This window comes from Mustela nigripes, chromosome 12 (genome assembly GCF_022355385.1).
Source record: "Mustela nigripes isolate SB6536 chromosome 12, MUSNIG.SB6536, whole genome shotgun sequence".
NCBI classification, from domain to species: Eukaryota; Metazoa; Chordata; class Mammalia; order Carnivora; family Mustelidae; genus Mustela; species Mustela nigripes.
In genome coordinates this window covers 73,447,964-73,474,185 of record NC_081568.1, presented here as the reverse complement: position 1 = coordinate 73,474,185, position 26,222 = coordinate 73,447,964, and the positions used below count along the sequence as shown (strand labels likewise).

Genomic DNA, 26,222 nt, shown 5'->3' with positions numbered 1-26,222 from the left:
TTCGCTTGGTCTTTACCCAAGAGTTTGTTCAGCTCTTCTGGTGGCATGGCTTGGAAGGCCTCATTTGTAGGAGCAAAGACTGTGTAGACCCCTTCCCTGTTGAGCACCTCCGTCAGCCCAGCAGACTGGATGGCGGCCACTAGCATGCTAGGGAGACACACAGAGAAAATGTCACCTGCCTGTGATAGGGAGGGGATACCCACTTTCCCAAATATCTCCCCACTGCTGGGAGGCAGACCCCAGAACTAGAATTTACACCCCCCTTGCTGGTTTTCACCCCTTGCTCATCATGCACAAGGAGGGAAGACTCCATTCTGCATATTTTCTCCATAAATGTTCAGCTCCATCAAACAGTCAGAGGTCAGAGGCTGGGGGTGGGGGGAGCAGGAAGGAAGAGGCCAAGCCACCAGGTCCTAGGGATGTGATTCAGGGGAGTGCAGGGGGTGGGGGCCTCCTGGCTCCGGTGTCACAGCACCCAGGGGTAAGCAAGCAGGTCAGAAATGGAGAAAGGGGGCAAGAGAACGAAGTGACACAGGGAGCTTGAGAAGGAGCAGCAAGGAGTCTTCAGTGGTCCCAAGGAGATATTGTGCCGACTGAGACTCATCCCACACTCAAAACGGGGTGCTCTCAATATGAGAGTGTGGTATCTTTCTTGCCCTTCATATGAAAATGCAGCCCCCTCTCTGTTCCCAATGATGTGGGGATTACAGTCCCAGAAATAACCCTTCTTCTCAACATAAGCTTCCAGTGTGAGCCTCGCCCTTCCCAGATCCCCAGGCTGGAAGGTCACCAGGACACCGCCAGTGTTCATGGAACCCCCCGAGGCAGTAGGGAGCTTGACAGATAGCTGAGACCCAGCGTCCTGACCCTTGGCAGAAGTCTTCCATGGCATGAGGCGGGTTACCTGAAGCGATTGTCCCCCTTTAGGATGTCCATGACAGTCCCCATCGGGGGGGTGAGCATTCGGTCCATGGTGAAGAGCGTCCCATATCTCCCCCTCTTGTCGTGGGCAGCAATGCAGCTGTTCTCGATACACAGGCTCTGTATACCAAAGAGGGGCAGACATAGGTCATCCACCCTAATGAGGCCTCCTGATGTGCTCCAGGCACACGCTGTGTCTTCAACCGCACAGAGCAGTGAATGTGTGCTAGAGCGGGTCATTACGGGGAGGATAAAATGTCGTGTTTTCTCCAGGAAAGGAAAAATAAAAATAGTGTTCCTTAAGGAGAAAGGGCTACTGGGCCCCACTGGAGTTACAGAGAGGCCCCACGATGAGACTGTCCCAGTACACGTGAGGTCCATCGGCAATGATGAGATCAATAGATCAACTCTACTGAATTGTTGACTTTAACAGATGACAACCGTCTTTAGTCACTGGTACTGGCAGGTCCCAAGGAATACACCTGTGTTGTACTGTGCTTTCTGGCTGAGAGTCCACAGTAACCGTTGAGTTTGAAGATAGAAAACAGACAGGAGAAGGGAAAAGAGAAACTTTGGGATCAGGGAGAGCTGTGTTTCAGTTCAGAAGGCTTCTCTTCACATAAGCTAAGGATTCAAAATCTCCATCCCTCTGCCCCTGTTGATCACACTGAGCTCGATGTGGACCACTGCCTACCTAGTCAGCTATATGCTACATACCCACATATATACAATTTTTTTTCTTTAATACAGCTTCCATTTCTTAGAGCTGAGGCAAAGAAAGAGCATGATTCAGGAGCCAGAACTTACATTGCGATAAACAAAAACTCTCAGTTTTTTGCCACCCAGAGTGTCCAGGGTCTGTCCATGATACAGATACTTGGAAGCTAGCTGGTCTTTAACCATGTGATTCAGAAGCAAATTCCTTGTATGTGCATCGATGTTAGGGGTTCCATCTGCAAGAGAAGGTGGGTTCGGTCCAGAGGCATGCTCCAGAAAGGAAGAGAATGAGAGACAAATGCAGTGGGAAGCCCAACCCTCCTTGCACTTGAAAATGGGAGATTGAGAAATCCAGGGAGGCTGCCAATATTCCTTAACATCTGGCATCTTCTGAAAATCAACCAAACACAAGAGGGTCTAGATAATTGAGGGTGTCTGGAGTTTTGCCCGTGGAGGGAGGGGGAGGCACAGACACCCCTTGGCCCCGTCTTCCGCCTTCCCCTCGGCCAAGGCTCAGCTGTATCCTCGCTCTGACCTTCTGCCGATCACATGAGCGGTTGATTCTGCGAATAAAAAGGCACTCTCTGGCCAGCTGCAAACTCTTGGATTGGATTGATTTGAAGACCAGACCCCCAAATGCATTCTCTGCTCTGCCAGATGATACAGCAGAGCCCCTGAGGTTTCGGGTGAGCCAGTGGAAGCACTAACGCTGGCGGGGTGCTGTCCCTCTAGGAGGGTGCTGTGGAGGTGACCCGCTCCTGGGACTGCCCTCACCACGTTACCTTTGAATACAGAATTCATGGGGGCCAGGAGGGTCAACTGCTCCTTTCCGGAGAGATGAGTGCCAAGGCCAGCCTGTCTGAAAAGGTCAACGGCTGTGGAAACATCAGACTCCGCAGCCAACTCAAACAGCGTCTTGGCTGCAAGGAAAGAGAACGCAGGTTCAAAAGTTACAAGTGCTGTTTTCATTTATCCTCCGTCCACCCCACAGCATGACGCACGCCAGCAGGAATGTCACCTCGTGAGTCAACAGCCCTCTCAGCCCCGCAGCGGCACAGCGGGCTCGTGTCATCAGGCCCGTGGTCCCCTAGGTCTCCCTGGGCAGGGCAGGGAGGTGAGGAGCGGGAGGCAGAGGCCAGTCTCTGTCGTTGCCTTCAGCCAGGGTGCCGTCTAAGGCCTGCGGCAAGACAGCGTGGTCTGTGTGGTGGCTTCTGAGGGTCCCATGATGCCAGTGACCACACCCACAGAAAGCTCACTTCTGGTTTGGTTTTCTTCTGTGAAATTGCTTCACTTCTGGGCAACCGACCTCCCTGGAATTCTAGAACGGGGCTAGCCTGCTGCACAAAGCCCAAGCCAAAGTCCACTCTGTCATTTCTCCCAGGCTCAGTGAGATGGCGGGTGCTCAGAGGCCAGCAAATGGCCCTCTGCGCCCAACCAGAGCAGGCTGATCTCCTGAACGGCTTCTGGGATTGAGTCAATCCCTTCCCGGCTCCCCTCAACAGCTCTCTGATGCCTCCAAAGTGACGCCTGGACTCCTAGGCTCGTGGCTCAAGATTCTTCACAGTCTGGCCATGACCTGCCAGCTGCACAGGCCCTCTCCCCTGAGGGGCTGTGAGCTGGGTGCTTGCAAGGAAATGACCCCCACGATCTCCGAATTCCCCCAAGGACCCCAACTGCAGATGGCAGAGGGGCCAGCAGGCCTGGCAGGATCATGGCCTTGGAGGCCTGGCTCACCTGAGTCCGGGATGAGCAGCTCATCAATATAGTGGATCACACCATTGGTGGCCAGCGTGTCTTTATTGGAGATGATGGCCTTCCCATTGATGGTGAGCATGTCCCCGCTGCAGCCCACCTCCAGGGTGGTGCCCTCCAGGGTCTCCATGGACATCCCTGCAACGATGGCTTCTGCACACATGGCCGACTTCAGGATGTGGTTGTTCAGCAGGTCTGGGGACCAAAACAGACACAGATTAAGGGCCGTGCTGGCTCTAGGCTAATCTCAGAGGCCAGCTCACAGCCACCATGACTGTGAGGATTCTGTTCTCTCTGACACGGACCTGGAGATGAGGCTGGGGACTGCGCCCCCTACGGCCTCCTCTCCTCCTGCTGCTGTCCCGAGTCAGCAGGCAGACTGCCTGAGTCTGAATCCCAGCTTGGCCACTTACCCGCTGTGGGGCCCTGGGCAAGTCACGGAGCCCCTGGGAGCCTCAACTTCCTCCTCAGGTCGAGATAAGCCTAGCATTCATCTCCTGGGGATGGTGTAAGGAGGACCTGAAGCCCGGAAAGTACCGCACCCAGCCCAGTGCCCGACAACACAGTCAACACCCAACAGACATTCGCGACTCCCTTATTAGCACCTGAACTTGAGACTGAATTCTATTAGTGTCTGACCCTCAAAATGAGTTTACCCTCAGACTTTTTATCTACTGACCTTTAGAAAAACCTGAAATTTGATAGGGAAAGATGGAAACTGTAGCAAATGAGAGTTCTAGATTATCTGCGCATTTTACCTGTTTTTGTTCATTTTACCCAAGGGCCCACTAGCTGCCAGGATCTGTCTTCAGGCTCAGGGATGGTGCTCCGTCAGACACGGTCTTTGGCACTCCCCTCACTCTACCCGGAAGTCATAAGTAGAGTTTATTTCCTTGTCCGAGTGGCTCTCAGGGACAGGGCAGAGGCTGGGGGTCCTGAGGAAGCTGCAAGGAGCAGCGGGGGGACGTGACCCCCACCAGGCGGGGCAGATTCCCGGACGGCCACTCCCCCAGGTCACCAGGGCCCTTTCCCTTACAGTCTCACCGCAGAGGCAAGTTTCAATCTGTGCTGAGCGTGGGAACCCAAACCGCACCGTCACGGACAGGAGGAAGCTCAGAAGGCCTACAGAGGCACGAGGCACGGGGCTCCCACAGGAGTGTCAGGGGCCTTGAAAGCCATTCAGCTGGCGGGAAGGGAAAGGACAGGCAGGCTGCCATGGAAACGAGGTCTCGGGGATTTAGCTTCTAAGGGAAGGAAGGTAAAGGCTGGGTGGGGTAAGGGTGACCTGCTAGGGCCACGGGGAGGGAGAGCAGGGCCAAGGCTGGAAGCCAGTCTTCAAACAAGGCACGCCAGCCCAAGGCTGCTTCTTGCCTCTCTGCCAAGCCACCAGAAACAGCCGAGCCTGTGAGGCTGGACTCCTGTCCCTCTGCCTTTGAGCCAGCCAGTGACGCCCCTATACCGAGGGCCTGGTCTCACAGCAAACGGGTTACTGAGCAGGAAAAGGCTGTGTGCAAAAGGAATAAATTACGGCTGCCTTTTCTTACAGCAAGAGTTCTGATATCTTCAAAGATGAAAACGTGTTCTGTACAAAAGCAGTTTAAGGGAGAACACAGCTCCAAATAGAAAGTTCAGTATGCGGAGATGCGCCCACGTCCCAGCTCCTTTGGGAAGCCTCGGGACCCCTCTGGCAGCACGTGCCCCACCCCCGCCCTCATGCCCACCACCACGGGGGCGTCTGTGTCATAGCGCTCACCGCTTCAGATCCCACGACCTGTTTTTAATCCCAACCAGGCTTAAACTTCCTTGCAGACAAGCCTGTACCACGTTTCCTTTGGGGACCTGGGTTCATGCCACAGGCCAGGCACGGAGGCACTGTGACATCTGGACACAACGGATCCCCATCTGTGCTTTCAGAAAAGTGCCCTTGCCAGCCCTGCGTGGCTGAAGGGAGAACATTTTGCACTCATCGGGCCTCTGAAATATAGTAGGTATTTTAAATCGCACAGTTTGAAGGTGAGTTGAATAGACTCCAAGGAAACGAAGTCATCCCTAGATTGTATTTGGGAGTAATAAGTGTGTTTGGGTACACAGAGGACCAGGGGGCTGCTCCTCTCTGCAGGAGATGCAGGGGTCAGTGGCCGAGCCCGGCCTTCATTCCCCTCCCCTCTCACATGTGCTGGGTCCTTCCTTCTCCTCCAGCAATAAATCAACGTACCCCTAACCAAGCAGCTCACTGAGGAGGCGTGGAAGGATCCAGCTCTGAAGTCAAGTCAACTCTAACTGGTTATTAATTTCATTTTGGATTATCCACGAGGTCCCTGGCCAGACAGGAAGAGTTCAAGGGTCAACACGATGGCCCCATTCTAAGGACGCCAGGACCGGCCATCTCCTCCCCACACTTCCAAGCTGCTGCCCGCTTGGCAGACTTGCTCTGGTTTTGAGCATCTTTAGCTCTTTCTGAGTCTGGCCAGGGCCTGCTTTGGACCTCCAGCCCTGCCTTGTTCCTCAGCACAACTGCTGCCGGACAAAGGCTGCTGGGTTCTCTTCTTGTCCCTCTGACCAGGGCTCTGCTCTGGCCTCTGCAGAGACAGGGCCCGATGGGAGCAATGGGACAGGATGGTGCGCAGACTGTACATCTTGTGCAAGAGCAGGCCTCGGGCTCAGTCTGGCCGTTCCAACGGCACTCAGGGGTGCTCACCTCTCAGGGCTTCTGGGTCACCCAGGATCCTGTTCAAGGTTTCAGCAGGGATCTTCTCGAAGGCCTCGTTGGTAGGGGCCAGGAGCGTGAACTGGCCATCCCCTTCCAGCACGGTGTTGAGCCCAGATGCGGCCACAGCAGCCTGCGGGGCAGGGAGAGGAAGGAGAGTTGCCTGAAGGCTCTGGGAGGCTCTGTAGACAAGAGGCAGGTGCCGCCTCACCAGGCCTCCTGTGAAGCGCTTCAGACTCCTAGAAGAAATGACAAGACGCCAAAGCTCACCTCTCTTGGTGTCCTCCGGGGACCTTGTCAGGACTGAGCTCCCACCACTTTGGCCATTTCTCAATGACTTCCTCTGCCTGCGGCCTTCCCACCCCAGGCTTTGGCCTGGCCATTCCCTCTGCCCTTCCTCCTTTCTTGGCTTCTCTGACTCCTATCCCTTCACTGGGACTTGATTATAGTTATCGCTTTTCTAGGTAGCCAACTTGGCGTTGCCCCCATGACCATCCTCCCCCCGATCCCGCCGCTGCCCTCAGACCAAGAAGAGTCCGTTGTACGAATTTTCAGCTTGTGTCCTCCTTGCGTAATACTTAAATAGCTCTGGGCAATGCTCCTTCTGTGAGCTCCAGGAGTGGAAGGATAACATCACCTGTTTCCACAGAGGAGTCCTAGGATCTTCTAAAAGCAGAAGGGGCCTCCCGCTGCCCCGGGGTTGGGGATACACCCCTTGGCCCCGTCTGCAGCCCTGCAGGCTCTGGCCCCTGCTGCTCTGCTGCTTCCATGCCACATACTCTCGTTGTGTACATTTCTTCGTTCTGGCCCTGCCCGCCTCCTTCTTACTATGCTTGCCCCGGAGCCTTTGCCCTTGCCTTCTGCTCTGCCCGCTGTGCTCCGACCCCTGCCTTTCACGTAACTGGCCATTCTCATCCTCCAGTCCTCATATCTGAATTCACCTCTTCCAGAGACACCCTCCCTGACCACCCAGTGCCAACGGGGTCCCTCGGCTCACCACTCCCCGACTCCCCAATGCCTAGCCCTGTCCATGGCTACCTCGTGTGCATCTGGTCTGTCTCTCAGGAAGAACGAAAGTGCCACGGAGGACAGAAATTTGTCTGTCTCATTCACCTGTATACCCCCGGCAGGTAGAACACCGCCAGGCCAAGAGCGGGTATTGAAGTATGTGTTAGTGGAAGGAAAGATGGGTGTAGGGAGGCCCCAAGGGGAGGGAGAAGAGAGGGAACATTTGTCAAACCTACAGTAAGAGGATGTTACTCAGTGGGGGGTTATACATGGTTAATCAAGAGGTGCCACCAACTTTGTGGGGACGTATCATTTCCTCGCAGACCCCTGACCTTGAAGTGACCCAGAAGGAGAGCTGAGATAGCAGGGTTCCCTGCAGAGCCACTTCCTGAGGCCACATCCCTGCTGGGCCAGCCCCAGGGTGTTTGTCTCTGTGTGTTGGAGATCTCCAGGGGAGGAGCCTCCGCAACCCCCCCTTGGTATCCTTTGTGGTCAGGAAGTTCTCCTTGAATCAGGGCAAAAACCCTGACGGGGCAGCCTGTGTTCACTTCCTCTGAGCAGCCACTGCCAAGAGCAATGCCAGCTTGCCGCTCCAGTCCGAAGGCAAACTCATGCTGGGCAGGGCTGAAGGAATGGTGTTCTGTGGCTGCAGAGTGGGTAGAAGCCAGGCCAGAGGTCAAACCCAAACTCCCTTGACCTCTCTGCTGGTCTGGGATCCAAGGAAACCTGAGGGTGGCTGGGACAGGGGTCCCCTGGAGACACACGGACCAGAAGGTCATGAAGCCTAGCATTATTCTAGTCCTGCATATGGAAAGTGCCCCTGGGGAGTGGGGGAGGGCCCTCTTACTGCTGGAGCCCAGAAGTGCAGGCCCAGGTAGCAGAGGGCTCAAAGGGACCTGCGGTGCTACAGACTACGGGACTTTTGGGGGGAGTCACAAAAGGACAGCCTTACAGAGGAGAGGATGGGCAGAGGGAGTTTCCCAGCAGTGGATTAAGATGCTCCCTCGTGGTCAAACTCAGTAATGAGTGGACCATTTGCGTTCATGGGCTCTTAGAAGAACAGACTGTATGTCTCCTAAATGCCCATGAAGAGACACCCTCTGCTTCTCCTGTGGAAGAAGGCCCTTTTGAGAGGTCCTGTGTCCCCAGGCGGGGTCCTCTCCCACGGCAGTCCCTCACCCGAAGGGTCTCAAAGGTGTCTTCGATCTCGATGATCTGCTGGATGTTGTTGGTGACGGTGGAGATGACCTTGTCGATAAGGTGCACTACACCGTTGGTGGCGTGGTGGTCGGCTTTCAGCAGCCGAGCACAGTTCACGGTCACGATCTGTGCAGAGAAGAAATGAGGATGACCAGTTCACCTACTGAGGGGTGGGCCCGAAGCCTCAGCAGGGGAAAACAGGGCAGCATGTGGGTTCCACAGCCATGGAACCGGAGGGCCCAGGAAGAAGTAGGTGCAGGAGGTGGGGATGACCTCCAGCATACCTCACCCCAGAGCCAGCCCCACGTGCAGACTGGGCCTGGGCTCAGGGTGGATACAGGGCAATGCTGGGTCCCTGGGGACTCCCTACCCCGTTGGGATAATGGTGGATCTGGATGCCTGAATTCTGGTACATGGAGGTGAGGGCCATGCCGTGTTTCAGCTCATCTGTCAGGACCCGTCTGTTGACCATGTGGTAGCGAAGGGCATTGAGCAGCTCGATGTTGACGTTGCTCACCAGGGAGTCCAGTACTTCCTGGAAGGAAGGCCAGAGCGGCAGTTAGGGGGTGGTTGACCACCGGAGCAAGAGGTGGCTTCCTGCTACCCTGGGAAAGTTACTGTGGAAACCAAGGACCCCTCCTCAGTGAACACAACATCTAGACAGTTGGATAGGTGGGCACAGGAAGCCATCTAGTGAGGTATAGTTTAACTCAAGTTCCCTGACTTCATCTGAGGCCTCAAGGAAGAAGCTTCGTGCAACAGTGGAAAACCGCTATACAGTGTCTCACTTCCGGCCCACCAGCCACCCCTCTGGGAAGTAAGGTGGTCATCTCACAGCTGGCAAGGAAGCCCAGGCCTCGTTGCTGGGGGCGAAGATGGTGAAACTGCCGGGCCCTTCCATCTCGGGCCTCAGCTTCTCCGTGCGGTCCGTGTACAGCTGAGTCGTGGTGGATCCAACGACGCCCAGGGTCTCATAAAGGTTCGAGAGAGGTAGGGCTGCAGGGGCAGAGCACAGAGGTGGGACGGACCTGTGGAGCCTGCCCCAACCAGACCACACCTTCCCTGGTGTGCAGAGCGCATGAGACCTCTGCAGGACAGGTGTGTGGGAAAGCCCAAGGATGGCCACCACGGGCCAGCTGAAAGCCTGTCACTTTATGAGTGACAAGCTGCCTTTTTTTTTTTTTTTAAAGATTTTATTTATTTATTTGACAGAGAAACATAAGCAGTAGGAGCAGCAGAGGGAGAAACAGGCTCCTCGCCAAGCAGGGAACCTGAAGTGGGGCTTGATCCCAGGACCCCGAGTCCATGACCTGAGCCAAAGGCAGACTCCCAACCAACTGAGCCACCCAGGCACCCCTGTCACATACTCCTTAAAGCAACTCTTTAAAGGGGTCAAATGCCTCCCTGCTGAGACTCTACTAATTGGTCATTTTTCATCATTTTAGCCACAGGAAAATGAAGCTTCTGTTCATAGACATATAAGATTATTTATTTATTTATTTGGCAGACAGAGATCACAATTAGGCAGAGAGGCAGGCAGAGAGAGAGGAGGAAGTACGACTGCCGCTGAGCAGAGAGCCCGATGCAGGGCTCAATCCCAGGACCCTGGGATCATGACCTGAGCCAAAAGCAGAGGCTTTAACCCACTGAGCCACCCAGGAGCCCCTGTTCACAGCCATATAAAAATTTGAAAGAGAGAGCACAAGTCAGGGGTGGGGCAGAGGGACAGAGGATCCCAGTCAGACTCCCCACTGAGCTCAGAGCCCCATGCTTGCTCTCAAGGACCCAGAGATCATGACCTGAGCTGAAATCAAGAGTCAGTTGCTTAACCAACTGAGCCACCCAGGCGTCCCGTTCATAGATGTTTACATAATACCAGCAGGAATATACACCCAAAATAGATATTCTAGTTACAAACTGGGCTTTTAGATTTATCTAGTTGAAACTGGTTTCCTAATGGCCTCTACTGGAATGAAAGAACATTACAAATCTTCCAGGTTCTTTGTCTATTTCCAAGCAATAAAATGTTATTTCCTAAAAACCCAGAAGTGGCCCGAAGCATAGAAGGCCTTCCCCTCCCACAGGCCATTCTCCTCTCCCCACCACATAATTCCCACCTGCCCTTCCACCCCCTTATGACCTTGGCACCAACCAAACTGTCCTTTCAAGTCTGTCCCACATTCTCAAGGAATAATTACCAAATTTCAAAGTTTAAACTCCTCCTCCGCAGAGTCCCTGCGGGGGCGGGACGGGGGGGGGGGTATGCTTAAAGGAAATCCTCTGATAAAATTCTTAGGTGCCTCGGTCTTTGGCTCCTCTGGCCAGGCGTGGTTCTCTGTGCTGGTTCTGGGAAAGCCTGCCTGGTTGGCCACCCTCCTCCCAATGGACTCCAAAGGCTCAAGTTCCAACAGAGGGAGGAGGGGGTGGCTCGGTGCCCCAGCCCCGCTCTCCAGCTGAGCGGATCAGAAATGCTGGGTGTGGTTAGAATCCCTCCCAGCCCAAGACAACAAGGCCAGAGCCCAGGCCCAGCTGCTTCTGCTCCGAGGCGAGCATGGGCAGGTTGAAATTGGAGTCTGCCACCAGCCACGTAAGAAGGTCAGCTTGCACAGAAAGGAGCAGTGCAGGAAGCTCCCTGCTCCCAGCTTCCATCCTCTGGCTCTCGTGTGGCGCCCCGAGCCAGAGAACATGCAGGGAGGGTGTCCCTGCAGCCCTGTCACCTGTACCCCCCTGTGGATGGACTCTGCTGCCTGCTATGTGGGGGCTCCTTCCTCCCTGCTTCCTCCCCCTCCCAGCACCAATGCCGCAGGCCTGGCTTACTCACCTGCGGGACAGCCCTTCTCTCCTGGCACCTTCTCGTATCCAGGACAGCACTCATAGCTGATGACTCTGCAGTGAGACAGACAACACACGTGAGGGCGACACAGGGCTTCCCTCCTCTTCGCTGTCCTGGGGAAGTGGTGCCTCCACAGACAGAGGAAGGGAAAGGGTGGTAAAACACCCTGCTCTCAGAGGAGACCATTCAATCAGCTGTATTGGTGCATCATGGTGTTTAGGAGCAAGGAGCTTGTCACTCGTCCTCAGCTTTGCAGAATGTTCCCAAGGTTGCCATCCGTACAGCAATCCTGCTGGGACTGCGGCAGCACGTTCCGTAGGGGGATTAGAAAACACCCCCACCAGGAATTTGACTCCAGCTTCACTCACGGTGAACCCCATGGTCGGCGTTCTTGAGAGGCAGTGGGGAGCAAGGGGGGTGCTTCCCTGGGCCTGCTCTGGCTGACGCTGCCACTAACCAGCTGGGGCCTCTGCTGCCAGCCCTGTCTCCTCCCTGGGTCTCCGTGCCCCCTCTGGAAAACCTATGCGTGTATCCCGCAAAAGTCATTGGACTAAATCTCCCGTGCTCATCTAGACTTCTGATTTAATAACCAAGAAGGACAGCATAGAGATCATCATCAAGCTTTTCTGTCTTCACAATCAAACCTTAAAACTTTTAAAATTAAGACAAAGCTCCTTTGGGGTTTTTTTTTTTTTTTTTCTTTCATTCTTTAAATTGAAAACAGAATCTTAGTAACAACAATGCTATGGTTTCAAATTGAAAATGTACAAAGGATGACATAGCAGAGTGTGCCCCATTAAACCTCGCAGCCCTCAACCATCTCATCGTCCTCCCAGGAAGCACCTGCGACTGCCCGTTTTGCTTAATGCTTTGGTATCTGGATGAAAATGAGACTGGCACTCTATAGTGTTAAACTTTGAAATCATTCGGCAGAAAATCTTAAAACTTTCTCTTAGCCCAACTCAGGCCAGTCCATTATGGAACATCTGCCATCCTCTGGAGGTCTGAAACACACAGCTTCAGTGAGCCCACTATTCTGGAAGCCCAAAAGCCCGACTTTCAAATCGTATGGCAAGGAAGTAAGTGATCAAAAGGCTTACAGCTAAGAAAGACTTGCTTCTTATAGACTCCCCGGGTTCTGAGTAAGGCTAGCCCCGCACGGGCAGGGTGAACACAGCCTTCTTTGACAGCCTTTGAACCAGGGCCAAGTGGCCACGTCCTGTCCCTTCCCTTCCTGTACAGGGATTCACCCTTTTTGGGACAGGAGACAACTCGGGCTTGAACTGCAGCAGGTTTGCCCACAGAACTGCCTACCACAGGGCTCTCCCAGGATGTTTAATGACCTTGCCAGAAGACAGGCAGGCAGAGGGGGAAGAAACAGGGCTTTGGGGCCAGGCAGGGTGCTCTCAATGCACCCAGCACATTCTGCTCTTATTAAATGACTTGGACTCATCTCAGGGGAGCCCTGGCGAGTCATGAGAAGACACAGCCGACTTCATTTGTTATCCGGGGGGAGTTTCAGACACTGACTGGCTAGGAGTCTCAGGCTGCTGGGGAGCTATTGGAAGCATTTTGCCGGAAATGGGTCCTCCAGGAAATCGCTGCGGAGTGACAAGTCATGCGCCTCCCTCTCTGCCCTGCCCCTTGCTTCCCTCCGCCCACCTCATCCTCCTTTTCTCCAGCTTTCCCCCGTCCTGGTCCTTTCTAACCTTTCATCTCCATACCCATAAGGGCTCTACTTAGAAGGGCTAAACAGACTCAGGACTTCCCTTGACTGACCCACAATTTTATTTTTGGAGACTAAAGTCATCTTCTGCCATGAAAGTCAGATTTGACCGACAGGCAACCTTCAAAGGCAACATAGTGTCATGGAAACAATGAGAATTAGGGAACTTGACTTGTGACCCATTGGTAACTAGTAGAGTGACCTCAAAGGTACACTTTTCTCTCAGGGTCTCTGTTGCCTTATCTGTGAAAGGGGGTGAGGTTAAACTAGATGGTCTCCAAGGTTCATTCCAAACTCACACTCATGATTCTAGTCACTAGGATTCTTTCTAGGGGGCAGAGAAACTGTCTTTCAAAGGACAGTTTCTGCTGGCTTCTCCCAGCTAATCCTAGGGAGAGCTCCAAGCCTCAGGCCCATAGATCCAGCGGACACCCATGCGTGGGATCCCAGGGCTTCTCTGATAAATACCAGGGCTCTGGGCCTGGCGCTGCAGAGGTGGAATTAAGGTCAAGTCTGCCAAAGCTTAGCATATTTCTAAAAGTGCCTGGCTGACACTTCATGGAACTGGAGAAGCACAGTTGGAGGATGGGTCTTCTCCTCAAAGCCCTCCTCATCTCAGGGTTCTCCCGTGCATAGGGGTGCTGCATACTCTATGCCTTGGAACTCCCAGCTGGGCTCGCCAACATTTCTTCTTCCGGGGTGTCAGCTTTTGAGTTCTATCTCAAATCAAAACAAAACGAAACAACCTGAAGAGAGCTCCACAGCTCAGGCGGCCTCACCAGAATTTCACTGAGGACAGAGAAAGCCAACTCACCGAGTGTGAACTTTATAATTTCTGCGGCTCCATGTGTCTGTGCGTGGGGTGGGAGTAACTGGTCGTGGGGTAGTGGGGAGAAGAGGGGTTGAAGGGCTGGAGGAGGAAGAGATCTAAGCAGACAAGTCTCAGCGTGAAGAAAGATACTTAGGTTAGAAAACTGCAAGGGCTCTCAGGGGCAGAAGGGTTTCTTAAGATCACAACTGGGTAGGGGCAGACTTAGGACCCCCCCCCCCCCAATTTCATCAGGTCTCATCCCTTTTCCATTGCTCTTAGCAGCATACAGGGGGCAAGCAGAGTAACCTGACACTGAGAGGACACAGGTGCTCTCTTCGGTGTGGAGGACAGAGCCCTCCACCTCGTCAGCCCCCTTTCCATGTGGGCTTTGCACCCGTGTCCCACAGCGGCTGGATGTGGATGGCACAGGGCAGCCCACAGAGGTTGGTCCACCAGCCGAGGGCTTTTCCCTAGTTAATGAAGTGTGGCTCTGCCAGGAAGCTTTCTCCTCATCCCCCACCCCACTTGCCTCTCTCTCTCTTCTGCCCTCCTCCTGCCACAGTCTGGCATCCTTGGCACTCCCCAGGTACGAGGACATCAGCCATGCCTCTCACCCCCAGCCTGGTAGCCTTCTGGGCTGAGATGCTTCCTTGGCCAGTGGTTTCCCTACTGTCCCCACAAAACCAGGCCTGCTCAGAACCTGTCTGCATGGCAGAGAGGCAGAGGCAACTGGAAATTACAGACTGAGAAGACAAGCCCATTGAGATGATCTTGACCAAACCTTTCTGGATGAGCGGTGCCTGCTCACAGCCCAGTGTGCTATTCCCCTTGGCTTTGGCTGAGGAAAACATGGGTGCTGTGAAGAGATGGAGCTGGGGGCCATCACAGCCTTCTCTAGGATGAAGGCAGGAAGAAGGGAAAACACAGGAGCCTTCATCTCTGTCTCCCCAGTTCCTTGGCCTCCCCGTGCAGAGAGGACCGATCTATTGCTCTCTGAATCGCATTCCACCAGGGAAAGCTGCTCTGATGAGAGGCTCTGGGCTTCTTCTTGACCCAACACAGTCAGTAAGTAAAAAACCTCAGAAAAAGACTATCTCTAGGACAATGAGACATGACTATTCTTTTTCTGGTTTTCCCAATCAGAAGAACCATTTGAGGAAGAAGGTGAGGGAAGGTGACCAATCTAGAAGGGCCTTTAAAGGAGGAAGGAGAGACAGTGTCAATCCAGGGTCTAAAGATAGAGGTGGCTAGGAGGCTCTCTGCCAATGGCCTCCAGAGCGTTACTCACGATCAGATACAGACAGAAGCATTGCTAGTTCTTTCCTCAAAATGATTTTCCAAGAAGTTAATATAATAAATTAAAACAATCACTCTCTCCAACCACACTTCACAGTTCCGGCCGGTTGTCATGGCTGTAAATGTCTAGGGACGAACCAGACTCTGGAAGTAGGTGGAGCAAGGAATGCAGTCTGAGTGCCAGTTTCTCGTGACAGAAGGTAAACCACTCAGCGGGTCATGATTTCCAAGCAGAGTCGCAGAGCAAACACAGCTCCATATCGTCTAGACACAAAGCCATCCCCCATGGACTGCTGACCTCGCCTGGTTCCTTTTCTGCTCTCCTGGCCTTGGAAACTAAGCTGAGCTTTTTTGAGCTTCCAGCAGAAAGTCCAAATCTTGACCTCTCTGATGAGAAAGGGCTCAGTTGGGTACCTGGGTGGTTCAGTCGGTTAAGTGGCTGCCTTCTGCTTAGGTCATGATCCCAGAGTCCCAGGGTCGAGCGCCACATCAGGCTCCCTGTTCAGCCAGGAGTCTGCTTCTCCCTCTGACTACCCCCTCTTGTGCTCTATCTCTCTCACTCTCTCTCTTTCAAATAAATGAATAAAATCTTTTAAAAAGGTGGGTGAGGGTGCTTGCTTTGACCTCATGGCCAGCACCAAAGGCCCCATCATTAACCAGGGTCCAGCTTGGTTCATGAGAAGACAGAGACTTTAAAAAATGTACTCACATGTTTGGTGACAATCTGTGTGTATGGAGTGGGTGCACACATTGTGGGGGCGCCTGGACACTTACTGTGTCTCCTGAGTTCCCATGCCCTTTTATCTGACCAGGAGTCCCCTTGTAGCAGGGAGCACAACGATCACCAGACTGGGGGTGAGCAACCAGAAGGTGGCTGGTGAGTCTAAGCTAAAGGGCCTCTGTTGCCCCTCAGGAGACCTTGTCTCTGGGACCTTCAGGCAGAGATTTTAGGGCTGTAGAGAGCGATGTGGGACAGGTCACTCAGGCCCTACAGGGCTGCTCGCTTGTGGATCTCCCCATGAGACTAACAATAGCTGCTACTGTTTACTTTCCCTGGAGACATCAGGCCTGCCCCACTTCCCAGCAGATGACTTTGAGCACATTCCTTAGCCTTTCGGAGTCTCAGTCTCCCCTTCTGTAAAATGGGCTAATAATAATACTGCTCTCATAGGGTGACTATGGGAATTTAATGGGTTCACATATGAAAAGTACTTCACAGATGCTTGATATTTACTAAGGGCTCAGTTCTTGAGCTTTTTAAAAAAAAAAACACTGCAGGTATAAACTTAAAAACTGTAGTTAGATTAATAACTTCATTGAAATCAATATCCTGCATGAGACCACTGTTTATGACGGTGTGATAAACAAATTCCCCATAAAATGCAACCTACAGAATGCAACAGACAGGGCCTACATTGGTTTCCCATTGTTCTGGTAACAAATAATCCCAGATTTAGTGGCTTAAAACAACACAAATTTATCATCTTACAATTCCAGATTACAAATCACAAAGCGGCCTTAATGAGGCTGAAATGAAAGGCTGTATTCCTTATTTCATTTCATTCATGAAAGGCTCTAGGGGAGAATGTATTCCTTGTCTTTTCCAGCTTCTGGAGGCTGCGTGCACTTCCCGGCCTGCAGTCACATTACTCTAACTTCATCTCCTTCTCTGACTCTGACCTACCCACCTCCCTCCTACAGGACCCTTACGACCACATACCAGATAACCCAGGATAATCTTCCCCTCCCAAGATCTTTAACCTAATCATATCAGCAAAGGCTCATTTTCCTAGTTCCAGGTTCAGGGATGAGATGTGGACATCTCAGGGAGTTGTCATTCTGCCTACCCCAGGGCAGGACCCCAGATGCTGCATGGATGCACGGAAACAACAGAACGAATGTCAGCTAAGCTGCCACCTTGGAGGTTACAGAGTGGGACAGAACCTTCAGGCAATCCTGCGCCAGAACACCACTAAGGTGGTGTTAGGTGGATGTCAAATCTGTTATTCTGAAGCACATTATCCAGAGGGTCCCTGATGGCTGCACAAGGAATAGGAAAGAAGGAAGGAAGTGCTGCTCCCGGTGTGGGGAGAGCCTGGCATCCCCGGCTGGCTCCTCACCATGCTCGTGGGAACAAGGCTGTGGGGGACAAGACAGGGAGGAAAAGGAGGGCTCTTCTTCTGCTTCAGAACAGATGTCCCTGGGTGCCCTGCCAGCATGAGACCCTCTGGCAAGGGCTTGGCTGGCTGAGGGACAGGCTCAGCCATACCCCAGTGACCTCTGCCAGAAGTTGAATCTCCACGCTTTAATGTGGAGCTGGAGAAGTATGAATATCGAAGCCCTTGGGCAGAGCAAGACCGGCTCCTAGAGGAAGGGGTGCGTCCTCCTGCCAGCTCATCTTAGCTTCGCAGAATGGCTACTGAGCTCGTGAATGTGTTGCTGCTCATGAAACCATTTCAAGACTTCTGGAATGGACAGCTACCGCCCCTACCTGCTCGTTCCCCAGCTGGCTGTGCCTCTGCCACGTGTCTGATGTCTGAGCCCCAGCGATGACTATTACCTCCCTGTGATGTCAACTCCAACACGACTTGGCGGTGAAGCAGGCCTCCCTCTCGTGGGGCTCACACAAAGGAGGCCTGTCGGGAGGCAGCAAGGCTTCCTGACCACAGTTTCCTGCACCTCGGCTCAAGCTGCTGCACAGAAAGTTTTTATGGTTACCGATCAGACTGGGGCCTGGAATCACAGAATGGGACGCTGGCTCCGGCCAGGCCCTCTTTTGCTTGATTAGCTATCGTATCACCCTGAAGCTCTTTGGGATCTGGAAGAAAAGCCAATGTGAATTTCCAACTAATAAAATTCACTCGAGTCGCTAAATAGGGGCCCGCTGGTAACCGCTTCCTGTAATAAAATCCATATGGCAGGCTTGACAAGGAGCACCAAAGACTCAGGTTCTTCTCTCTTTGGAAATGCAGAAAAGCCACTGTCAGAGGACAAGCTAGGGTCCTGTGGCCAGCCCCCTCCCTTCCTCCATGGAGTTGGGAATCCAGGGCCTCACTGAAGCAGAGACATAGCTCCAGGCACCTGGATTCTCTGTGGGACTGGACACTGCCAAGTCTTCCCCTCATGGCCCTGGGCTTGGTGCCACTTGTCTTCTTTCAAATTTAAATTCTTCTTCCAGACCTGGGCCCTTAGGCAACCTATGTTGCCTCCCGCCCTGGGACACTTTGCTTTCTTGTACCCCAGCACACACCTCTGCTCCAGCTTCTTTCCTAGAGTCTTGCTGAGAAAATTCTCACTGCCCAGTGGACCCCATGCAGAGACGATCCTATTTGCTCCAACCGCAACTATGCTCCCCGTTTCCCAGTCTGGTCTTCACCCCTTCACCCCAATAAATGCACCTTGGGACCCATTTTCACGAGGGTGATGTCAACTCCAGCCCTCCCCCCACTCCCTTCCTGACCACCTGTGGCACTGAATCTCTGGGGGACAGATGGCAGCTCGCTCACGGGCCTCAGGCCCCGTCCATGAGTGAAGGGCAAGGCTGTTCCATTTCAGCTCCCCGACAATGAGGATGAGTTCCCCTTTCCCCCACCCCGAGTCCTCTGGCCCCCTTCCAAGTGAGCTCCACCTTCCCGATACTGCGTGTGATGTTCCAGGAAGGGACCCTCTTGTCCTGGATCATGAAGTTTTCATCAACTCATGCTTTCCTAGCCTCATTTCCTCTTTTGGAAGTCGCCCAAAGCAATGGCCACCTGGACGAGTTGAAGGTGCCACACCAAGCCCTGGTGGCTTTGTCAGACCAGCTCAGAGGCCCTGATAAGGCTCTGGAGGCTACCTGACCCTGCTCTTTCACACCCACTGCCCAATGCCTCTTCACTTTCTCTCCCAGGCTCCCCCTGCGCTTACTGGTGAGACAGCAGCACTCTCTCAAAGCCAAGCCTGCCCAGAGGGAAGAATGGGTCAATACCGCTGAGCGGCCTGTGCCCCCTCCTGGCACCCAGGTGGAGAAAGATGTAGATGCCAAGAGCCAAGAAGCCAAAATGGCTCATCACCAACAGTGGTGTCAGCCAGACAAGTGCCGAGAAACATTAACAAGTTACTGTTAACAGGGCAGGCAAATGCTTCCACACAAGGCCACCCAAAATACCACAGCCCGTGCCACCCCAGGGCCAGCTTGATGTCAGAAGTAGGTCTCATTTCTAGGGAAATCAGGACCAACAAAAATGGGCAATTCTTGAAACCTAGGACTCTGAGATGGAGAAGAGCTGTTTGCTTGGTACATGTATTTGGTCACTTTCTGAGAAGCAATTACATGTAGCCTCGCTCTATGTTTAGTTAAGTAATTAATTAACTGAGTAGATGATATACACACAGGGGGAAAAATTAAGCAGCACTAAAGTCTTTTTATGTGTGTTTAGTTGGGGGCACCAAAGAAGAATGTATGGTGTAGAATTCGCATAATCTCTTTTTGTCCACAGCAGCAAGAATAACTGCTGGGTGTTGATTCCCAGAACCCAGAAGTGTGTCCTCTTAGCTCACTCAGCCCTTACCTTTGAGGTTGGGCATGGTCAAGTGGGCCAGCAGTCATGGACCCGCCCTACACGAGCTCCAGGGGGTTGCTGGTCTCTCTCCAGCTCTGCCATGATCCCCAGTTCCTCTTGATTTGTACCCAGATCCGAAGACAATCAGGGTCAGAAGTTGGACTATTTATTTTCTACGTCCGTTTTAAGGAAAGAGCATTTTCCCTTCCCTCAGCAGGTTATGGAGTGGGAAGAGATGTCTCCTCAAAACCCATGTCCCAGGCAATACATTTACAAATCCCTAACAAGGGAAGGAGTTCCAGACAGTTACTAGGAGGCTCTTAGCCCTCCTGTTCTGCAGACAAGAGGAAGGTCAAGCCCTCCCAAGTGGCAGAGCACTTTTCCTGTCTGCAACTGAGAGCCAGCTTTGAGATTGGTTGATTCTTGGTGCCCAAACAGAACTAGGTCACCCAGGAATTCTGTTCGAACATGCACGCCATTCTTTTTCCACCAGGTTGCAGGGCCCCTGGGGTCAATGACACCTCCCCGGATGCTGGCACCAGCAAGGCCTGTGGGAGGCACGCTGGTCCCCATGCCACAGGCACTGTCCCTTGGGTCCACAGGGCACAGATCTATGAGAGCAGCAGGAAGCCCTTACTAAGTAAGCACTTACTACATGCAAAGCCTCTCCTTCAGCTTGTGGCTGTGTCACTGCATTCAGGACTTGAGGCTATCCTGGATCCCATAAGGAAGTCCTTTCTCATCGGGCACACGAGGCTACAGCTGTGAAGCAACCTGCCCAGCTAAGGGGCAGAGCCAGCCCTGGAACCCAGGAGGCTGAGCTGAGGCTTTGCTGTCTCCTAACATGCCTATTTCTAGGCACACCGTCTTTTGGGCGTGTTTACCTTAGGACTGCAGAGCGGGAGCGGTGTGTAAGTTTGCCAACGGGCTTTCCTTTCTAGAGGTTCAGGCCGGGGGCACCTCCGCTCACTTGGTCCCACGTAGGAAGGAGAAGCACGCACACTCACACAAGCGCAACCCCCTGTATCTCATGCTTCTTATAATCCCACATCAGTCCTGAAAACTGTATCCAAGTCTTGTCAGGAACCTTAAAAATATAACCCCCCCCCGCCGGCCAGCTTACTGAAAAGGCCACTCCCAAGCACACAGCAACCTGACACGTCTGCACAGGCACCCTCATGACTCCTGCTGCGGCCTAACCTTCCAGAAGGCCGGCCCAGGCCCAGGGCCCCCCTGGCTGCCCTCCTCGCAGCGCGGCTACACGGTCTCGAGCGGCCACAGACACTCACGTGGATTTGCCACAGATTTTCCTCTGGTACCACTGCTTGCAGTTGGTGAAGTACTTCTTGTTGGTGCCAATGAGCTTCTGCACAGCACACACGTTGGGGCTGAGATGGAAGCAGCAGTGTTAGCAAACTGGGCAGCATGCCCCCCTACCACCATGTCCTCCCCCACCCCCAGTGTGGGCCCTCCTGGGTCATCAGAATGTTCTAGACATGAAGAAGGTATACAGTCATTTTAGGGTGTTTTTTTGGGGGGGGGATAGCTCAGGGGTAGACACCCTCTCTAGCAATGTCTAGGCCCCCTGCAAGTTTCCTACCATATTAAATACTGTCTAAGTGCATCTCACACGCTGACATGGTTTCATGTAAGGGTCCTTCTTCTACACAGATATTTGGTATGCATAGATAAAAGCATCTCAGAATGTTTAGGACACATGCGCCAGATGGAGACAACGAGCAAAGGTGTATGTCTGCTAAGCAAAGCAGCTTTGAGAGAAAGCTCCCAACCTTTCGCTGTACCCCCAACCCTGGAGCCAAAATGTCCACAGGCTCTAACCCGGCCTCCCGGGACATGGCCAGCCTCACGGTCATGAGGGGAGGCCAAGGTCTGGACCTGGCACCTCCCAGGCAGTGCCACACAGACGTACTCTGCGTCCCTAGGCCAGAGGCTTAGCTCTGAACACAACCAAACTGACTGTGGTCAGGACCTTCTTAGGAGATGCTCTTCCACTTGACTCTCTCTGTTATTCATACTCAGGCCCCATCCTGAGTCCGCTGTCCCCAGAAAACCTTCCTCCAGGGCCCCAGGGGACACTCTTCTGTGCACATCTGACCTGGAATACGGCCCTTGTTTGATGCTTGCTACCAAACAGAATCCAACACTGATCAGAGAGGATGTATCTCCCTGCCCTCCAAAGAACAGGGTTCCCTGTCTTGTTCTTTCTTTTATGTCCCAGTTGGGGCCTAGCCCTGCGTCAGGGTGAAGAGAGACTTCAGAAGGACCTTGTTGAAAATACTGCTCCTGGGACCACCCACTTAGAGGAGTCCACGGGAACTCTGGAGAAGCTGATGGCAATGTCCACAGTTCTGTTGAGAAGCCTTCCTTCCCATAGCCATGGGGGTTTGTTTTTATGTTTTTTTAATCCATGGACCAAGTCATGATCTGGGCCATGCCCAGGGCATGTGGTGGCGGGATTGTCATTAGGAGCCCGTGGCGAAAGGAGTCAGTTGTGGCTATGTGGTGACATCTGTGGGGGCGGGGGGGGGGTGTCTTCCTGCCTCGGGTCAGGCTCATTGGCCAAAGCACAAGTCAGAGGAAAGCAAAGCAAAGAGTCAGAGGCTTCCAGAAAACCTCTGCGTCCTGAGAAATTCAGGTGTGACTTTTACATCTCAGTTCCTCTGTTACTTTAAAAATGCACTCCGTAACCATACTTGCTGCCAGGAAGACATGGCTCCTTCAGTGAGAGCTGCACCTGCCATCCCTGGCCTGCTGGCTGCGGGAACATGGGCAGTTCTCAAATGCTCAGAGTTGGGTTATTGTGTAGGAGGGCACACTGACACTTTGCTTCTCTGCTGTCTGTCTTCTCCCATGTGGATGTCACCTCTTGTCCAGTTTGTGGCTCAGGGGACACAGGTGAGTGGCCCAAGTAGGCCCACTACATAGCAGTGAGTCGACGTAGGGGGCAGGACAGGGGAAGTTAAGGGTGGGGAGCAAACCCCAGGCCAGCAGGGAGGTAAGCCCACGTCCCCTTAGCCCTAGCTGGGTCCCTCCTGAGGATTCTACCGGAAGCCCCTTTGCCCCTCTGTCTGCTGCCTGAGATTCACAGGTTACAGCCGTCCCCACATAACCCCGGGAGAGTCCCCACTGGCCACACTCCAGCCCTAGGTACTGTTTATTGCTGTACAATCTCAGAAGCTCTTCTATGTGACCGAGCAGGAAACAATTACTGTCGATGAATTCCCTGCAACTTTCCGTAGGCGGTTGGCGAATCTTCAGTGAGTCTCTTGTGGATGTGGTTCCAACATTCCTCTGCGGAGTGAGTTTCCACCGCTGCAGCCCTTTGAGATAGGAGCGGAGGCTGGGGGCAAGGGGGGGGGGGGTCGCGCTCTCACAGCGGGGGGGGGGGGGGGGGCTGTATACACAGGAAATCAAGGCTGAAGTCTAATCGAAATGACCTCGCCATTTCTGGGCCTTCAGCCTTCAGCACCACAGCTCTGCTGTTCCAGTTGGATTTGAGAATCAAGTGCTCCAGGAAATCCAGCCCAGTTGGGGAGGCTGGTAGAAGTGCGAACGCATTTTTATTTCTCTGTCAGTATTTTTGTCCCTCTCTATAGCAACATGGGTGCAGCCGGGAGTCAGGCGACCATGTCACAGTCTCTACGCTCCCAGTAGCTCTCTGCACGGGAACTAAGTCCCTCCCTCCCACTAAGCTGCAGTTTCTCCATCTGTAAAATGGGAACACAAACTACAGATCTCCCATGTGGTGGTGAAGATGCAAGCAAGCGGGGTGGGGGGGATAGAGCGCCGTGCATGGGTGAGGCACACTTGCCAGCTGTGCGTCAGGTCTTGGAGAACACTGCGTGGCCTTAAAACAGCAGAGATTTTTCTTCCCTTTTCACCACTTCTCACTGCAAATGGAGGGTTGGGGCTTGAACAAGGTCATGCGTTTTGCACAGGGCGCCACACCCATGTGCAAGGCCACACAGTCCCGTGGTACTTCTGGGGGCACGATGGTCACAGTAAATGCAACTGTGCTTACAACCATTTTGTTACAGTTCATCGGCTAAAGGCCCACACTTTACAGCGGAGGGGGTACAGGTGTGACTTCTCAGACCATACTGCCAATCACAGATCTCTGCAGGCCTTTCCCGAGACACCCCAAGAACCAAAACAACAGGATCAGCCTGCAGAGGCACGGGGAGGAGGGGTGCAGAGGAAGCTGGTCTAATATCCAAAATTCATATTAAGGAGCACTTGCTTTGCATAAATAAATAAATAAATAAATAAATAAATAAATAAATAAAATAATGCAGTATTTTCCAGGTGGTGAGTGTCTCTTCTGGGCTCCCAAGGCAAGGAAGATTTCTGCAGAAGTGATTCTTGGTGGAAGGATGCCAATGCCCTTGGGGAAGCTTCATGTTGGTGTGCACAGAGACACCATTCTGGGGGGGCAAGACTGCTATCCGGATCCTCTCCTGACTTAGTGGCTAAGATACAGAGGGAACAGAAACTTCCCAGGCACACTGTGGCACCCAATCAGAACACGCTTCTTTAGCAAGAAAGGCAGGAAGACAGAGGTGAGTTGGGCATAGACAGTGAGAATGCCAGGGACACCCATTTGGATTTTAAGCCTCAGAGACCCCTTAACTTTCTGAACTGACCCTCAGCCTTCTGCACACACAGCCCAAGCCCAAGGTGATTCTCCCCTTGCCCTAAAGACCCCTGGACACTCCCTGGTGCTCTGCTCTTTCCAGGAGGGCACTGAGGCTGCGGCTCACCCTGCAGAAATCCCCCTCCCCACAGTCCTGTGAACCTGATGGGCCAAGTAAGCCCATATATAAGGCCACAGGCACGGGATACAAGGATGACTACCCCTGAAGGGGGCAGCCTGTACGCACCCCTGGGGTCCTCCTCAGGGTGGGGAGCCACGGCTTTGTAAGGCCTCTGAAGTCAACTCTAGTCACCCTTAACAGTGAGTTTTGACTTGAGTACACATCTGCCCGGTCATGTGGCAGTCTGGGCCCTACTGAGTTCAAATCCAGACCCAATGGCACCTGAGCTCCTACTGGGGCCCAGGGACATGTGGGCTACCATGTCCTTTACCCACATAGAGTTTTACCTCATTGTGAAAAAAGAGTTGGCTGTAACTCTTTTCAGGTCGGCTGGAAGCTATAGCCAAGCCTGGTTAAGTGTGAGGCACAATGGTTTAGTTTGGGATGTAGAAATACTAGCCATCCCTGTCTGGGTCTGCGCCGGGATCTTTACCAGGTCGGACCCTCTGCCTGGGTTTGCCTCCTAAAGCCAACACATCCGCAGTGTCTCAAAGGACTGTCCACAATGATAACGTCCCACACTTATAATCCCAGCTATTGTTTCAAGGCAGATTCCAATCTTGGCTTCAGGGTCTAGTGCAGGACTGCAGGAAAGTGAAGCATCCTCTCCGGACTCAGTTTCCCAGTCTGTACCACGTGTGTGAGGGGAGGAGATGCCACACTGCCACTGCCGTGCCTTGTGGTGGGCGCGGAGCCTGGCCAGGTGAGCAGGAGCTTCCGGGCTTTGGACACTGCCAGCTTGCATGGCCCTGTGCCACGTGTGGAGACGCTCTCTGGAAGGACCTGGCCTCACTGGAATCTGCACCCGGCTGGGTGGGCTTCCTCTCTGCCCTGTGGCTACCTTTCCACCGTTATTCTGGGCAGAACTGCCAACTCCCCCCCTCCCCACCCCCTTCCGGGGAGAGGAGGCTGAAAGCCCTGGCCGTCTATCTGTCCAGCCCTCTCGGTCCGATGGGGAGTGTTGCTGGTCAGCTCGCCCGTCCCCTCCTCTGCAAGTAGCCTCTCCTGCGGGCATGCACTCCAGGTCCCCCACCCCGCTCTGTACACCCCGTGCAGGGCCTGTCCCTCCGGGTGCCGGCGCGCCTCCTGCTTTCCGTTTGTGCTTTGTCCCGCGCGCCCCCGGCCCGTCCCGCGGCCACCCCGAGCGCTGCGGCCGGCTTACCCGTGCTGGCGGCCCCGGAGCCGGCTGTGCTGCAGCACCAGCTGGTACGGCGACTTGGCCGGGCCCGCCAGGGTGGCGGCGGGGCCCAGGGCCAGCGCCAGGGCGAGGGGCAGCAGCTGCACGAGGAGCGCCATGGAGCGGGAGGACGCGGACATCGGGGAAGTGAGAGCGCCGCTGCCTAGGGCCAGGTTAAGTAGGCGGCGAGCTGGAGGGAGCGGCCACGAGGGGCGGGGAAGCCGGGCGCCCGCCGCCCCCGCCTCCCGCCCGCCGCCCGCCGCCCCCGGCAGCGCGGCACCCATGAGCGGCTCCCGCAGTTCCGGCCCCCCCGCGCTCCCCGCGCGGCGCCCACCCCAGGGGCCAAGGCCCCTCCGGCGGGCGTGGTTGGGTGGTGCTGGCGCAGGGGCGGCAGGCCGGCTCCTCACACCTCCCTCTCCTCCAGGCCCGCAGAGCCCCATCCCTGAGATCCCTCCCTGACCTCTGGCTGCAAAACTCTAGGGGAGCAGGGCACTGGTGATGCCCTCCGCACTCCCTTCACACTTGTCTGTGTTTCTGGAATGTTTCTGGAACTGGCCTCACCCTGGCTAGCTAACTGAAAGACAGGAAAGGAGTAGCACTTGGATTGACAGAAACCAAAAAACTAAGCTACCCTCGGAACCCTCAGAACCCCCAGAATAGGGTGTTGGGGGGTCCGCTCATCTTGGTGCACACTCATT

At 53.9% G+C, this 26,222-nt stretch overlaps 1 protein-coding gene across 1 annotated transcript in view; it reads right to left on the bottom strand.

Moving 5' to 3' along the window:
• The window catches only part of TGFBI (transforming growth factor beta induced), a 32,522-nt gene extending 6,789 nt beyond the window's left edge, over positions 1 to 25,733 (bottom strand). Inside the window, exons 1-12 of the mRNA XM_059417620.1 lie at positions 25,510 to 25,733; positions 20,802 to 20,900; positions 11,127 to 11,191; positions 9,141 to 9,301; positions 8,676 to 8,840; positions 8,285 to 8,431; positions 6,089 to 6,230; positions 3,373 to 3,585; positions 2,421 to 2,558; positions 1,729 to 1,874; positions 905 to 1,041; positions 17 to 147 (exon numbers count right to left, since the gene is read on the bottom strand). Coding sequence (XP_059273603.1) covers positions 17 to 147; positions 905 to 1,041; positions 1,729 to 1,874; positions 2,421 to 2,558; positions 3,373 to 3,585; positions 6,089 to 6,230; positions 8,285 to 8,431; positions 8,676 to 8,840; positions 9,141 to 9,301; positions 11,127 to 11,191; positions 20,802 to 20,900; positions 25,510 to 25,664 — 1,699 coding nt within the window. The 5' untranslated portion in view covers positions 25,665 to 25,733. The remainder of the gene's footprint in view (positions 1 to 16; positions 148 to 904; positions 1,042 to 1,728; positions 1,875 to 2,420; positions 2,559 to 3,372; positions 3,586 to 6,088; positions 6,231 to 8,284; positions 8,432 to 8,675; positions 8,841 to 9,140; positions 9,302 to 11,126; positions 11,192 to 20,801; positions 20,901 to 25,509) is intronic.
• Between the last annotated feature and the right edge of the window lie 489 nt (positions 25,734 to 26,222).